This window comes from Phoenix dactylifera, chromosome 4 (genome assembly GCF_051530095.1).
Source record: "Phoenix dactylifera cultivar Ajwa chromosome 4, Ajwa_hap1_PhDact_Kaust_v1.1, whole genome shotgun sequence".
NCBI classification, from domain to species: Eukaryota; Viridiplantae; Streptophyta; class Magnoliopsida; order Arecales; family Arecaceae; genus Phoenix; species Phoenix dactylifera.
The window spans coordinates 30589482-30605147 of NC_143193.1; the positions used below are offsets into that span (position 1 = coordinate 30589482).

Here is a 15666-nt window from a genome sequence, read left to right on the forward strand (position 1 = left end):
GGATAGGAGAACATCTGAGAGAGAAGAAGGTGCTCGGAGAAGGCAGGCCCGTGATTCATCACAAAGGCGTATTCTGTTTACTATTGCAGTAACAGGCATTGCAGTTCTAATTGGATCAATTTTCTTCCAAAGAAGAGCAGATCGTCATGAACAGCAGTAACCTTTCGAGTATACTCCTTACTGCTAAGAAATATTCTTAATTAATGGATGATTAAATGCACTTGAAACAGTATGCTTCAGTCTCATTTTTCATTTGTATACAGATATGTTAGAGATTTGTATGACAGTCTTCCCTGTGATTCTCATGACGCAAGATCCCACCAGTTGTAACTTCAGTATTTTCAAGGCTGCTGGTGAAACTTTTTTAGCCCTTTCCCTTTTTGTGTTCTTTTTTCTTCCCCTATTATTTCACTACATTTGACCTTGCTTCTCTCTGTGCTTGGGTACTAGCCATCTTATATCTCGGATGTGCTGCATAAGGCTTATATGAATATTTTATGGTGATCTTTTTTCTTTCAAGATAGACGTTTGAACATGAATTGAATACTCAATGACTCATCAGACTCATAGGCCTTTAAATTATATAAAATAAGTTAAATTTAAAGGATATAGTAAATTATAAAAAAGAAATAGGTAGGTAAAAAAATGAAAATTTAAAGCAATAGGGAATTTTAATTTCTTTTTATTGCGAGAATAAAATTTTAATTTTCTTGATAATGATTTAGAGAGCTAATGATTTGAGATGTCATCTTAAATACATGTTCAACTATTTAAATTGGTGGAGCATGTGGTTTCAATGATTAAACATAAGGTCAAAATAATATCCTCTTTCATAAACTAAGTTGGAAAGTTGGCCATTAATTGAAGCGATTTTGAGGGAAAAAAAGGTTGATATTACATTTTGCACTTTTGACCTTTGTTTCCCTTGTTACTGGATGTATAGGCCCTTGCCCTTTCATGATTGGACGGAAAAGCTCTAGTAGAAGCACTTGTGCGTTAGAAAGCCTTGTGAAGTATTCTCGTAGAACAACTGATTTGAATTCTGGAATCAGTTTTTTCGCAAATTTGTTCAACTGATCTTAAATGCTTGTACAACCCCTGTTATACGATTGTGCTAATGTACTAGAGGCAGAAATATTAGCATAACAGGTAAAAATTAAAGTCAACTCTTTTCTTTTTGAGACATTTTTCATTAACTAATACCTCTAAAATCAGCCCAGATGCTGTAATCGTATTCATAAAAGGGAGGGATAACCCGATACAATATTGTCACATACAAACATTCTCTCTTTTTTACGTGTGCGTTTTCTTTTTTTTTGTGTGTGTTTTTTTTTCTGATAAGTTATTAATCAGAAAATGAATTATTTCTTTTATGTAAAATTGCTATAATTTGGTAGATCCACGGTTGAGAAATTTAAGGAAGAGATACTAGTAAGGTTATATGTTGATTTTGTAAGTAGCTTGATATGATTGAACCACTGTTCCACTGAGAAGGGAGAAGCGGACCTAGACTGTTTGTTTGCTCTTTTTAGTAGAAGTGGTTCTTTTCTTCAGTCACCAAGTATTACAAATCATAGCAGACTCATAAGCTGCTCAAGTAGTTTATAAGATTTTCTTATGGACAAGTTAGGCATTTACTTTTAACAGAAAATATTGATGCCTGTAACAGCCAACAATAATAAGGTAACAAAGATTTTAATAATATAATGATGTTTATTAAACATTAGACATTTTCACAAAATTATCAGTTGGGAAAATGGATTGCTATCGCGTGCACCAAGTGTATGCAAATCTTTCTTGAAGCATACCGTAACAAACTCCTCCAGTTTAATTGTTGAATGGATGTTTGATTGCACATAGCAACAACAAAATGTTTTGTTGGTTGTAAATATTTTGAACCTTACAACAATAGAATTTATCTGACTTCAGCCGGAAAATGTGTTCATGCTCGGTTTATGAAGCATTTTATGAAGCATTTTATTGAACATGTGACAACAATGCATAAGCTATCTACCTAAACAAATCATAGAGGATGAATCATTCGGTCTAGCAAAATAATAATAATAATAATAATAATAATAATAAAAGGATAGAGTAATCACTAAATGTAGGAAGATACTTTGTGGAGCGCAGTAAATGCACAGCAAAAGATTCCCGGGGTCCGCTAATGGTGATTTGGCTATTTAATATTCAACGATGAGAGTTGTACATGAAATAGTTTATATGCTAAACATTGAAATGTTTTCTTTTTTCTTCCTGAAATCTACACTACTACATTACTATATTCTCATAATAACTGCTAATAGAGGGGAAAATGGATCGTCCAGTCCACAACCAAAAGGCCGCCCAATTTTGGCCCAGTAAATATCAACGACGATCGGCTGAATCTTCACTTCAACCCAGGGCCAGCTCGTCCTCGGAACTCCGCCGAAAGCTCCACCACCTTCAGACATTTGCCGGCTCCCCCGGCCAAGTTCGGGGCACCTCCAGACAATCGCTGATCCGCCCCGGCTAAGCTTGGGGCGCCGACCCCAGCAATACGCTCCGACCCTCGAGCTCGGGGCGCTCCTCCGAGCACATCTCGGAATCCGGAAAGCCGAGCTACTTTCAGCATCTGCCAAGCCGACCTCGTCAAACATATGACGCGACTGCTTAACGAGCTCGGCTTCGCCAACGACCACACCCATGTGCGGGCCTACGCCTACCTACGTGGCCGTACTTTACCACACTACCATGTCATGTCTCCATAACCGACCAACAGCAGTCAGACAACACCTTGACTACTCCAGCCATATCCTGCTGTGACTGCCAACACTCTACCGTTTTCAAGAATGGGTTGTACCGTACGTCACCAGCCAGCCTGAGCTGCGCGCCATCCGGCTCAGAGCCACGCCTCCTCATGATGAGGATTGACAGTATCTCCGCCACCTGAGCCTCTCCACCGAGGCTATAAATAGCTCGGTCAGGTAATTTCTAAGGGACCTTTGGCTGGACCAAATTTATCCATTCTAACTTGATCGTCGGAGGGTCCTCATCGGAAACACCGATGAGGCTTTGTGCAGGTCCGCGGCCGTCGCGCAGGAGGTGGCTCCCGTCTTCCTCTTTCCAGCACCGGCGGCTCCCTCAGCTCCACCGGTATGGTCACCCTCGGGCCAGATTCGAACTACAACACTTTTGGCGTTAGAGGAAGGGACTGAGTCATGATCATAGGGATAATGAGCCAAGGGGCCCCAAAGGCGTCGAGCAGCCGGGAGTCAGTGCCCGACTGCTCTCTCCAAGGTCCACCTCCTGCATCACATGTCCCTGCAGACCAAACCTCTCAAATCCAGCCAGAGCAGTTTTACCTGCTCGACCAGAAAGTCCAAACCCTGGTTGTGGTTATCCAGACCCTTCATCCGGCTGGAGTTTCGTCAACCACCGAACTCGACAAGAAGGTTGAAGAAGCGGGGCGACAAATCCAAATGCTTTGGGATCAGATCGCGGAACTCCGCGAGGAGTGGTATCGATCGAGGAGCAGGTCCCCTCAGAGGTCTGGGAGACATCTCTCCCATCGAAGTTTTGAGGAGTATACTCCTCTTACGTCTTCCCGAGCCGAGATCCTTACGGAAATTGAGGGTTTCGCCGAAGATGCGATCATCCAAGTCGCGGAAACGCTTAGGCAAGTACTGCCGCTTCCATAGGATTGCTATTAGCTCCGCGATAAGATCGAAGTGATCGTCCGCTAAGGCCATCTGAGCGAATTCGTCGGCGGGTCAACCAACAGAGCGGAGCTTGATGAGCAGACTTCGGGACCATCTAACGAACCCAACGATGGACGCCCCGGTGCAAGCACTACCAATACCCTGCCTATAAGTCTTACGTTGATGCTGCCCTGGCCCCAAGGGGCCGAGAAGAGGCCGCACTCACCGGCCCAAGGCTGGTGAACCCAGATGTAAATTACTCCCCCAAGGAAGGATCTTAGCCTCCTTCAGGTCAGGGTTTTCTCCCTTAGACCGTAATCTAATTAAGTTATCTTTCGGAATTCTCCCAAGGCATCTCTGAAGTACCCTAAGAAGCTCGGCGCATGCACGATAAGTGCGAGTAGGATGCCGACGACTTTATAAAATCGCCGCCGGAGCTTGCCTCGGGGCGCCCTGCAGGATTTAGCGAGGGCATGAGGGACTCACAACTGCAGGTGGCATCTACAAAGTCACCCTTTGAGCCTAGCTCGGGGTGCCCTGCGGCGTCAATGGGTAGTCGAGGAAGAGCACCCCCGTCCGCAAGATTCTATGAGTTCGCTCTTGATCTGAGTGGGGGGCATCTACAAAGTTACCCTTTGAGCCCGGCTCGAGGTGCCCTGCGGCTTCAACAGGGAGCCGAGGAAGAGCACCCCCTGTCTGCAGGATTCTACGAGTTCGACCCCGATCTGAGTGGGGGCATCTACAAAGTCATCCTTTGAGCTCGTCTCGGGGTGCCCTGCAGCGTCAACGGAGAGCCGAGGAAGAGCACCCTCGTCCGCAGGATTCTACGAGTTCGCCTCCGATCTGAGTGCATCTACAAAGTCACCCTTTGAGCCCAGCTCGGGGTGCCCTGCGGCGCCAACGGGGAGCCGAGGAAGAGCACCCCCGTCCGCAGGATTCTATGAGTTCGCCTCCGATCTGAGTGGGGGGCATCTACAAAGTTACCCTTTGAGCCCGGCTGGTGCCCTGCGGCGCCAACGGGGAGTCGAGGAAGAGCACCCCCGTCCGTAGGATTCTACGAGTTTGCCCCCGATCTGAGTGGGGGGCATCTATAAAGTCACCCTTTGAGCCCGGCTCGGGGTGCCCTGCAGCGCCAACGGGGAGCCGAGAAAGAGCACCCCCGTCCGCAGGATTCTACGAGTTCGCCCCCGATCTGAGTGGGGGGCATCTACAAAGTCACCCTTTGAGCCCGGCGCGGGGTGCCCTGCGGCGTCAATGGGGAGCCGAGGAAGAGCACTCCCGTCCGCAGGATTCTACAAGTTCGCCCCCGATCTGAGTCGGGGGCATCTACAAAGTCACCCTTTGAGCCCGGCTCGGGTTGCCCTGCGGCGTCAACGGGGAGAAGGAAGAGCACCCTCGTCCACAAGACACTCGGGTAGATGCTCATTCCCAAACTTATTATTTCCGAGGTAGCTTCGGCCCCTCGGGTGGATTTTTAAGTCTTGAGGTAGCTTCGGCCCCTCGAGTGGATTTCTACGCTCGGGTAGATGTTTATCCTCGAACTTATTATTTTCGAGGTGGCTTCGGCCCCTCGAGTGGATTTCTACACTCGGGTAGATGCTTACCCCCGAACTTATTATTTCCGAGGTGGCTTCGGCCCCTCGGGTGGATTTCTAAGTCTCGAGGTGGCTTAAGCCCATCGAGTGGATTTCTATGTTCGGGTAGATGCTTATCCCGAACTTATTATTCCCGAGGTGACTTCGGCCCCTCAGGTGGATTTCTAAGTCTCGAGATGGCTTCAGACCCTCGAGTGGATTTTTACGTTCGGGTAGATGCTTACTCCCGAACTTATTATTCCCGAGGTGGCTTATCCCCGAACTTATTATTCCCGAGGTGGCTTCGGCCCCTCGGGTGGATTTCTAAGTCTCGAGGTGGCTTCGGCCCTTCGAGTGGATTTCTACATTCGGGTAGATGCTTATTCCTGAACTTATTATTCCCGATATGACTTCGGCCCCTCGGGTGGATTTCTAAGTCTCGAGGTGGCTTCAGCCCCTCAAGTGGATTTCAACGCTAGGGTAGATGTTTATCCCCGAACTTATTATTTTTGAGGTGGCTTCGACCCCTCTGGTGGATTTCTAAGTCTCGAGTTGGCCTCGGCCCTCGAGTGGATTTCTAAGTCTCAAGGTGGCTTCGACCCCTCGAGTGGATTTCTACGCTCGGGTAGATGTTTATCCCCGAACTTATTATTTCCGAGGTAGCTTCGGCCCCTCTGATGGATTTCTAAGTCTCGAGTTGGCCTCGGCCCTCGAGCGGATTCCTGCTCATGGGAGGATTCTTGCCCCCGAACTCGCCTATGCTCCTGAATTAACAAGAGCCCCCCAGACGGGCTTCTATCGTTAAGATAATTTGCGATTGTTTGTCTTTCGCTCTCCTGGGCAAGGCTTAAAGCGGCCCGCGCTATTAAATGAAGAGCCACGAGCTCGCCTCACATGAGGTTTATTTTTAAATTAGGGGTATATCGAACCCGGAGATCCCTACAAGTACTAAGTGCAACCCCTGCTATGCGAGATGGCCCGGGTCTGGGTTACATAATTGGGATCTTAATATCCGAGCATGAAGCGGAACAAACTCAAAACACTTGTTGAAAGAAAAGGGATTTTACTGACAGAAAAGGCCGAAGGCTGAATACAAGAGTACCCGACCTCATGGTCAGGAGAATTACAAAGGGCCTAAACGGCCAGCCTTACAAGAATAAGAATAAAAATCAATCGACATGGTCAATCTCCGCATTAGTGTCGGCTACGGCCTCCAGCTCAGTTGCAACCTCGGGAGCACCGTCCCCGCCTGCTTCGATGGCTTCAGCTCCAGCGCCGACGTTAGGAACGACTGATGATTCCACCCTATTGGCAGCTTCGGGGGCAATCTCTGGCCTGGCCTTGCCAGCATCCTCTTCCTCTTCAGCAGCCCCATCCAGGTTCGGTTCAAGGCCGCTGAGGTCGACTCTAGGGCAAAACTGCTAGACTTGGAGACGACAATTGTCAAAACCTTGGACCATGGCAGCAGCAGCCCCTTCCGCCACTTCGGCGATATACTCCTCCAACTGACGAAATTTTTTGACGGCCTCGCGGGCGGACGATTCCACCAGGCCCTCGAGCCGCCCAATCTTTAGCTCCCGCTCTTCCGCCTCGTCTCGAAGGCAGGCTAGAGCAGCCTCGAGCTCAGAAATACGGCTCGCCGAAGAGGAGCAAGCCTGGGAATGCTCAGCCTCCATGGCTTGGATCTGAGCCAGTTTATCCTTTATTACGGCCTCGGAAGCACGCACCTTCTTCTTGGTCTTCCGAAGCCGTTGTGCAGCGGCAGTAGCTCTCTCTTCGGCTTCATGCTGCTGCTGCTTGACGGCTGTCGCCTGATCCTTGGCTTCCTGCTGATGCTGCGTAGCGGACGCCGCTCGGCCTTCAACCTCTTGTCCTTGAGCTCAGCACGCTCCGTTCTTAACCAGAGCACCTTCAGCTCCTCCCGGTCGGTGAGCATGTTGCACATCAACACGTCGATCACATAAAGAGACTGGCACATAAAGAAAAGTGTCGGCAAAATTTAAACATCCACAAAAGAAACAAACAAGGGACGGAAGGATGACATTACTTACCCGTATGCTCGCCGAGTAGACATGGTGGATGAGGTCGCCAAGATCTTCCTCCATCAATGCGCGGTCGTGCGGAAGCATGATGCTGCGCACGAGCCCGCGAGCAATCTATTCAGATCCGAGGGCCGAATCGCCCTCAGGTGCACGTCGTGATGGTTCCCCGCCAGACTCGGGAAGCATTGGCTCAATCCTCGTGTCAATCCTAAAGGATGAATTTTGATGATTACAAAATACTTGAGATCATGTTGTGTACTAATAACATTGGTCTAATTGTGAAGATTTATAAGTCAAGAAAAATCAGAAGGAATGAAGCAATGCAAAATCATAAGTTCTTCACAAATATCTCATTGGACATGTTCTAAAAGGAAATGATCTTAATCTAGTCCATGGAGATCAGAGAAGAAGTCTAAAGTTTTCTGTTTGAAAGACTTGAGTTAACTTCTAAGCAAAAAGGACAAGTTTAAGTTGATTCTGATAAGTTTTATTCAAGGAACACAGTCAAAGAGTCGACCCCCGCAAAACATGAGTCGACCCTTGTGTAGTTTAAAGCAAACAGAAAGTTTTTACCGCCTGAGAAAAGCTTGAAGAGTCGACCCTTATTAAAAATGAGTCGACCCCCGAAATTGAAGAGTCGACCCTTGCGTTTGAAGAGTCGACCCTTGTTCAGTCTCAGCGCCGGCTGAAAAACTAAAGATGAGCCGACTCTTGTGTTTAAAGAAGCGACTCCTAATGAAGATGAGTCGACCCTTGTATTTGAAGAGGCGACTCCTGATTAAGATGAGCCGACCCTTAAGAATTAAGAGTCGACCCTTTGAGGATGACACAGCAAAAGCCTTTTCGACTATTTGAAGTGTCGATCCAGAATGAACATGAGTCGACCCCTAAGCTACATGAGTCGACCCTTGTACTGCTGGGACCATAACGGAAAGCTGTGAACGACTTTTGTCTTCTTCTGTAACAGAAAAAGATTCTCATCAGAACGGGAAGAAAGGAATTCAAATCCCACCGAAGAATTTGTCTATAAATACGAGGGAAGCTCAGAATGGAAACAAAGAGGAAAGGAAAAAGATTATATAAGAAAACAAAAAGGTTTCCACTGAGAAAAAGAGAGTAGAAAAGCTTAACAGTTCATCATCCTCACCGGCACTGAATCTAAAACTTTCTCCTGTGAGGAAATCAGTCGAAACTTCTCACTACATTGTGAAGAGCTGCTGTTCGGACATTGAACATCCTTCCACAGCCAACTTCTTCATCAGCTTCAGCTTTTATTTTCATTGATTTACTCATTATATTCTGAAGCTTTGAGTTTTTTTAGTTACAACAGTCTTTTAGTTGGATTAATTGTTGCTGTAACAGTTTCATTGATTAGAAACTTGTAAAGGCTCTTCCAAGCCTCGATTGGAAGTTGCTGAATAGGGAATATTCAGTAAGGAAAAAGTTTCTAGTTGGTTTATCTGAAAACCAACTGGGTTGTTTGTGAGCCCGGAAAAACAAACGGTGTAAAGTTTTTGGTTGGCTTGTCTGAAAACCAACTGGATTGTTCGTGGTCACAGAAAACAAAAGGTTTTCGGTTGGTTGCCTGGGAAAACCAACTGGGTTTTAATTGTGAGCCCGGAAAACAATCAGGCTGTAATCTGCTGGGTTATAGTGAAATCTCAAGCTAGGCTTGAGGAGCGGACGTAGGTGCTGGGAGTGCACCGAACCACTATAAATATTGGTGTTTGTGATTGTGCTTCTTCTCTTCCTTTCCTCTGCATATTCCTGACAGTTCTCATAACTTTATTCACTGTCATATTTGTGCATTCTTATTTCTGCTGCTAAATTTTTAAGATAAAAGTAACTCATACTCTCTTCACGTTTTAACTTTAACTATTTTTTAAAGAGACCCAATTCACCCCCCCTCTTGGGCTGCACCTCTGGGCAACAAGTGGTATCAGAGCCTGGTACTCACAGAAACTTTTTGATTTAACAATCAAGAGTTAAAGGTCATAGCAGCCACTATGGGAACCTCTGTTGCCGAAGGGCAATCTACTAATAGACCACCTTTTTTCAATGGTATAAATTTTACTTATTGGAAAACTCGTATGAGAATTTTTATTCAAGCACTTGAGTATGATTTATGGACTGTTATTATTAATGGACTTCACACGCCAACTAAAATTGTTGATGGCATCACCTCATTCAAACCTGAGACTGAATGGAATGACCATGATAAAAGAATGGCTCAGCTGAATGCAAAAGCCATGAATGTTCTTTACTGTTATTTAGATGCAAATGAGTTTAATCGTATATCTATTTGCATGACTGCTAAAGAAATCTGGGATAGGCTGGAAGTTACACATGAAGGCACTAACCAGGTCAAAAAATCTAAAATCAGTATGCTAGTGCATAAGTATGAATTATTTAGAATGGAAAACAGTGAATCTATAACTGAAATGTTTACTAGATTCACTGATATTATAAACGGCCTAAAAAGCCTTGGTAGATCTTATTCTAACAGTGATCTTGTTCGGAAAATTCTTAGGTATCTTCCTAGAGCATGGGAAGCAAAGGTCAATGCCATTCAAGAAGCAAAAGATCTCAACTCTCTCCTGCTGGAAGAACTGCTGGGTTTCTTAATGACTCATGAGCTCTTAATGAAATAGAACCTTGAGGAGGATGAACCCAAGAAGCACAGAACCATCGCTCTTAAATCCACTCTGCATGAGGATGAGAATGAGGACTCTGAATCTGAATCGATGAAGAAATGGCCCTGATTACAAGAAGGTTCAGAAAATTCTTTAGAAGAAATAGAGAAAATTTTAAGAAAAGACCTATAATCAAGGGAGAGCAAAACAAAGAAAATAAGGAGCAATATGTCTGTTATAAGTGCAAAAAGCCTGGACACTTCAGAACATACTGTCCTCTAGTAAAAAAGGCTCTGAAAAGGTTGAGGAAGAAAGCTATGCTGGCTACTTGGAGTGACAGTGATAAATCCAGCTCTGGAGAAGAGAAACAGCAACAAGAGGCTGCAAATCTATGTTTAATGGCACACGAAAGTGAGGTATACTTAAATACTGAATATGATTTCACTTTCGATGAACCTCAAAATACTTTTTCTGAGCTTATGATTGAATATAAAAAACTTAGTTTAAAGAATAAGGAGCTAAAGATTAAAATCCAAACGTTGGAAAAAGAAAATGCTCTGCTTCTGGATAATAAGAAGGAACTGCATGAAGAAAAACAGAAGTTAGCTAAAGAACTTGAAAAATTGAGACCTATAGTAGATAGATTCACCCTAAGCTTAGAGAAATTAAATCTAATCCTAGAAAGTCAGAAAGCAGTTTATGATAAAGCCGGTTTAGGATATAATACTTTGAAGAAACAGAAATCATTGAAAAACATATTTGTAAAGCCAACTCATGTTCAACCAAAATCTACATTGTTTAAATTAGATAAATAGAAACAAGAATACACTGCTTGCAATCCTAAAAGCCAAAAACTTATAAGCAATGTTTTAATTAAGAAAATATGGGTTCCAAAGGGAACCATCATTGCTAACATTCAAGGATCCAAGAAAGCTTGGGTACCAAAGATAAAGAATTGAATTTCTGTTTTTGCAGGTGTGCCTAGCATCCCAAGCATCAAACAGAAAATGGTACTTGGACAATGGATGCTCTAGACACATGACAGGGGATGAATCTCAATTCATGTCTCTCAAAAAGAAAGATGGAGGAATGGTTACCTTTGGTGATAATGGAAAAGGTAAAATCATTAGTGTTGGTAACATTCGGATTACTCCAACCACTTTTATTGAAAATGTTTTATTGGTAGATGGATTAAAACATAACTTGCTAAGTATTAGCCAATTCTGTGATAAAGGATATATTGTGACTTTTGAATCATCATTATGCTTGGTTTTTAGAATTAATAACAGTGGTATAATATTTACTGGACATAGACATGGGAATGTGTATTTGGTTGATTTAGATCAAATACTCATGAAGAACATGGACTGTTTAGTAGCAATGAAAACCAAAAATAGTGAAGCTAGCTGGTTATGGCATCAAAAATTAGCTCATGCAAGCATGGACTTAATTTCAAAACTTATTCGAAAAGAACTTGTTTTCGGCTTGCCTAAATTGTCATTTGAAAAAGATAAAATCTGCTCTGCATGCCAACTAGAAAAACAGATCAGAACCTTTTTCAAATTCAAAAATGTTGTCTCCACAAATAGACCTCTAGAACTCCTGCATATGAATTTATTTGGACCAACTAGAACTGCAAGTCTAGGTAGAAAGCATTATGGCTTGTTATTGTGGATGATTTTTCTAGGTATACATAGGTTTTATTCTTGGCACACAAAAGTAAAGCATTTTTAGCTTTCACTAAACTGTATAAAAAGATTTCAAATGAATATGGATTAAAAACTATCAAGATTAGAAGTGATCATGGAACAGAATTTGAAAATCACGATTTTGAAAATTTCTGCACTGAAAATGGTATTGATCATAATTTTTCTGCACCAAGAACACCACAACAAAATGGTGTTGTAGAGAGAAAGAATAGAACTCTTACTGAAATGGCAAGAACAATGTTATGTGAGAGTGACTTACCTAAGTATTTTTAGGCTGAAGCCATAAATACAGCTTGTCATGTTCTTAATAGAGTTACTATTAGGTCAATACTAAAGAAAACTCCATATGAACTTTTGATAAATAAGAAACCAAATCTTTCATACTTTCATGTTTTTGGTTGCATCTGTTTTGTTCTAAATAATGGTAAGGACAATTTGGGAAAATTTGATTCAAAATCAGATAAAGCTATTTTTCTTTGATACTCTTCATCAAGCAAAGCATATAGAATATTTAATAAGAGAACTCTAGTCGTATAAGAGTCAATACATGTTATCTTTGATGAATCTAATGATCCTTCTTCAAGGAAGGATGTAGATCTCAATGATGATGCAGAAGAACTAAATGAGCAAGTCAAAGATTTAACCCTAAAGGATGTCTCTGCATCTGAAAATTCAGAGCATGATGAAAATCAAGAAGAAGAAGATCAAATACTCAAAGGTAAAACTACTCTACCAAAAGAATGGAGGTATGCATATAGTCATCCTAAAGAACTAATAATTGGGGATCCTTCACAAGGAATTAAGACTAGATCCTCCATTAGAGATGTTTGTAATCATCTTGCATTTATTTCTCAAATAGAACCAAAATCTTTTGAAGAAGCTGAAAAAGATAGTAATTGGTTAATGGCAATGCAAGAAGAACTGAATCAATTTGAAAGAAACAATATTTGGAATTTAGTTAGAAGGACTAAAAATATTTCTGTAATTGGAACAAAATGGGTTTTCAGAAACAAATTAAATGAAGATGAAATTGTAATTAGAAATAAAGCTAGATTAGTTGCAAAAGGATATAATCAAGAAGAAGGAATTGATTTTGATGAAACTTTTGCACCTGTAGCTAGACTTGAAGCCATTAGGCTATTACTTGCATTTGCATGCTACATGGATTTTAAATTATTTCAGATGGATGTTAAAATTGCATTTCTAAATGATTTCATAACAGAAAAAGTTTATGTAGGACAGCCACCTGTATTTGAAAATGATAAACTTCCAAATCATGTCTTTAAATTGAACAAAGCACTTTATGGAACGGGCTTCCCAAAAAGCCAGCCCCGGCCCGGGCTTTAAAGCAAACTCCTAGAGCTTGGTATGATAGACTAAACAACTTTTTTATAAAGAGTAATTTTTCAAGAGGAAATGCTGATAAAACTCTGTTTATTAAAAAGAAAAATGCTGATATTCTGATTGTTCAAATATATGTTGATGATATTATATTTGATGCTACTAATGAAAGTTTATGTGAAGAATTTGCTAAGCTCATGCAAAATGAGTTCGAGATGAGTTTGATGGGTGAACTCAACTTCTTCCTTGGACTCCAAATTAAGCAAATAAGAGATGGAATCTTCATCTGCCAAAGCAAGTACACAAAGAAAATCTTAAAGAAGTTTGGTATGGAAGACTCAAAATCAATAGGTACTCCTATGAGCTTCTCTTGTAAATTAGAAAAAGATGAGCATGGTAAATCCTTTGATTCAAAGCTGTATACAGGAATAATTGGATCTTTACTTTATCTTACAGCAAGTAGACCTGATATAATGCATAGTATTTGTGTGTGTGCAAGATATCAAGTAAATCCTAAAGAATCACACTTAATCGCTGTTAAAAGAGTATTAAGATACTTAAAAGGAACACAACACTTAGGTTTGTGGTATTCTAAGGCATCTACAATTAACTTGATTGGATATTCAGATGCTGATTTTGCTGGTTGTAGATTAAACAGAAAAAGTACAAGTGGAACTTGTCAATTTCTTGGAACAAATTTAATTTCTTGGTTTAGCAAGAAACAAAATTCCGTAGCATTATCTACAGCTGAGGCTGAATATATTGCTGCAGGAAGTTGCTGTGCTCAAATTCTATGTATTAAGCAACAGCTTGAGAACTATAGCATAAAACAAAATAAAATTTCTATAAGCTGTGACAACACTAGTGCCATAAATTTGACTAAAAATTCCATACAACACTCAAGATCTAAACATATAAAAATTAGACATCATTTCATAAGAGATCATGTTCAAAATAGAGATATAAAAATGGAATTTATAAATACTGATAAACAAATTGCAGATATATCCACTAAACCTCTTAATGAAGAAGTATTTTATAAATTTAGAGGTGAATTATGCATTTGTGATCCATTCTGATAATTGATTTTGACTGATAATTTGCATATTTTGATTGACTATCATTGGTTAAATTTTAGTTGATTTGATCCATAGTTTGCAATTAAGTTTTAAATGTTATTCAAAAAGATTTTGTCTCTTGAACAGTCTGAGGAGACGACTCATGTAGTAAGGGACGACTCTTAAGTTAAAAGAGTCGACTCCTAACTCACAAGAGATGACTCTTAAGTTAAAAGAGTCGACTCTTAAGTTAAAAGAGTCGACTCTTAGTTCATGGAGATGACTTATGAGTTAGATGAGTCGACTAAAGAGGAAACTATTTTAAACGGATTCTAAAAGGCTTTCTCTTTCTCTCACTGAAACGTTGAACCTGAAACGTTTCGTACTCCTTAGAGCGCCTTCTTGTCTTCAAACTCTTCTTCAAACCCAAAACCTCCAAAAACCCTAGAAAATTTTTCTGAGGTTTTGATTGATCTTCCAATGGTGAGAATCAAGCAAGTAACATTTGGGCCTAAAAGGAAGAATACTACTCCACACATAGAGAGGAGAACTAAGGTTAGGGTAGAGAATCCACAAAGGGAGGTAACACCACCGCCTCAACCCGTTACGACTCCTCTGTCACCTCTGTCCTCAGTATCCAGACAAGGACCTCTCTCCATAAGAAATGTATCGATAGGAAGGAGAGTGGATTTCAAATTTCTGGAGAAAGAAAATTTTCCCTTAGGGCAAAATCTCAAGGATATGGGTTGGGATTACCTCCGCTCTCTGAATGTGCCAACCTACCTAGACCTGGTACAAGAATTCTACAACAATGTCAGATATGGACAATGACAAATCTCGTCCAAGGTAAAAGATGTCCCTATTTTAATTACTGAAGAAATTCTTAGAGATACCCTTCGGATTTTAAATGATGGAGAAAATAGAGGTCATCTAGAAAATAGGAATGAAGGGATTAGTACCATTCTGAATAGGGAAGTCACAGGAGATTGGACTGAGATCAGTGCCAATCAATTGAATGCAGAGATGCATCTGCTGCATCACATGATAAACAAGATGTTCTTCCCGAAGACAGGGAACTTTGATCATGTTTCAAAAAGGGATATACTGGTAATGCATCATATCGTACAAAGACTCCCACTGAACCTACCATGTTTGATGATTAGATATATGGAAGCTCAAGGACAGAGAAAAGGAGCTTCACTTCCTTATGGTATGGTCTTAACTCAAGTCCTCTATAACTTCAATGTAAATCTAAAAGGGAAAACCAAGAAAGAATTACTGTCTTCTGATATCTACAATGACAAATCATTGAAAAGAATGGGATTTGTCAAATTTGAGGGCAAATGGACTCATAAAGGAAAAGAATCTCAAGATGAAAGTGATCAAGACACTACTACACCACTAAAAGGCAAAAAAATTCCTACACAAGCATCTCCAACAGAGCCTCAGGTCAGTCAGCCTCCCCCAATACAAAGGCCATCAGATCCACCACTCACACTTGAAAAATGGCAGTTAAAAGCTATTGGGGACAACATCATTACAGCACTACTTAATTCTGGAGTCAGTTTTAGCAAAGTCCATCATCTCACTAACATGACTCAAGAAGTGAGAGCTGAACTGCAAGGTCTA

At 41.6% G+C, this 15666-nt stretch overlaps 1 protein-coding gene across 12 annotated transcripts in view; it reads left to right on the top strand.

The window, feature by feature from the left end:
• LOC103724120 (TRAF-type zinc finger-like protein) overlaps positions 1-15666 on the top strand; it is a 117805-nt gene that overhangs the window by 47710 nt on the left and 54429 nt on the right. For 2 of the 12 annotated variants that reach the window (XR_016400225.1, XR_016400226.1), the window contains exons 1-2: positions 159-10345; positions 10905-13330. Coding sequence is in view for 3 of the 12 variants with exons in the window: in XM_089930114.1 (XP_089786240.1) it covers positions 1-160 (160 nt within the window). In the remaining 9 variants the exon portion in view is untranslated. The other 10 variants (XM_089930113.1, XM_039133866.3, XR_016400230.1 and 7 more) reach the window with 9 other exon arrangements.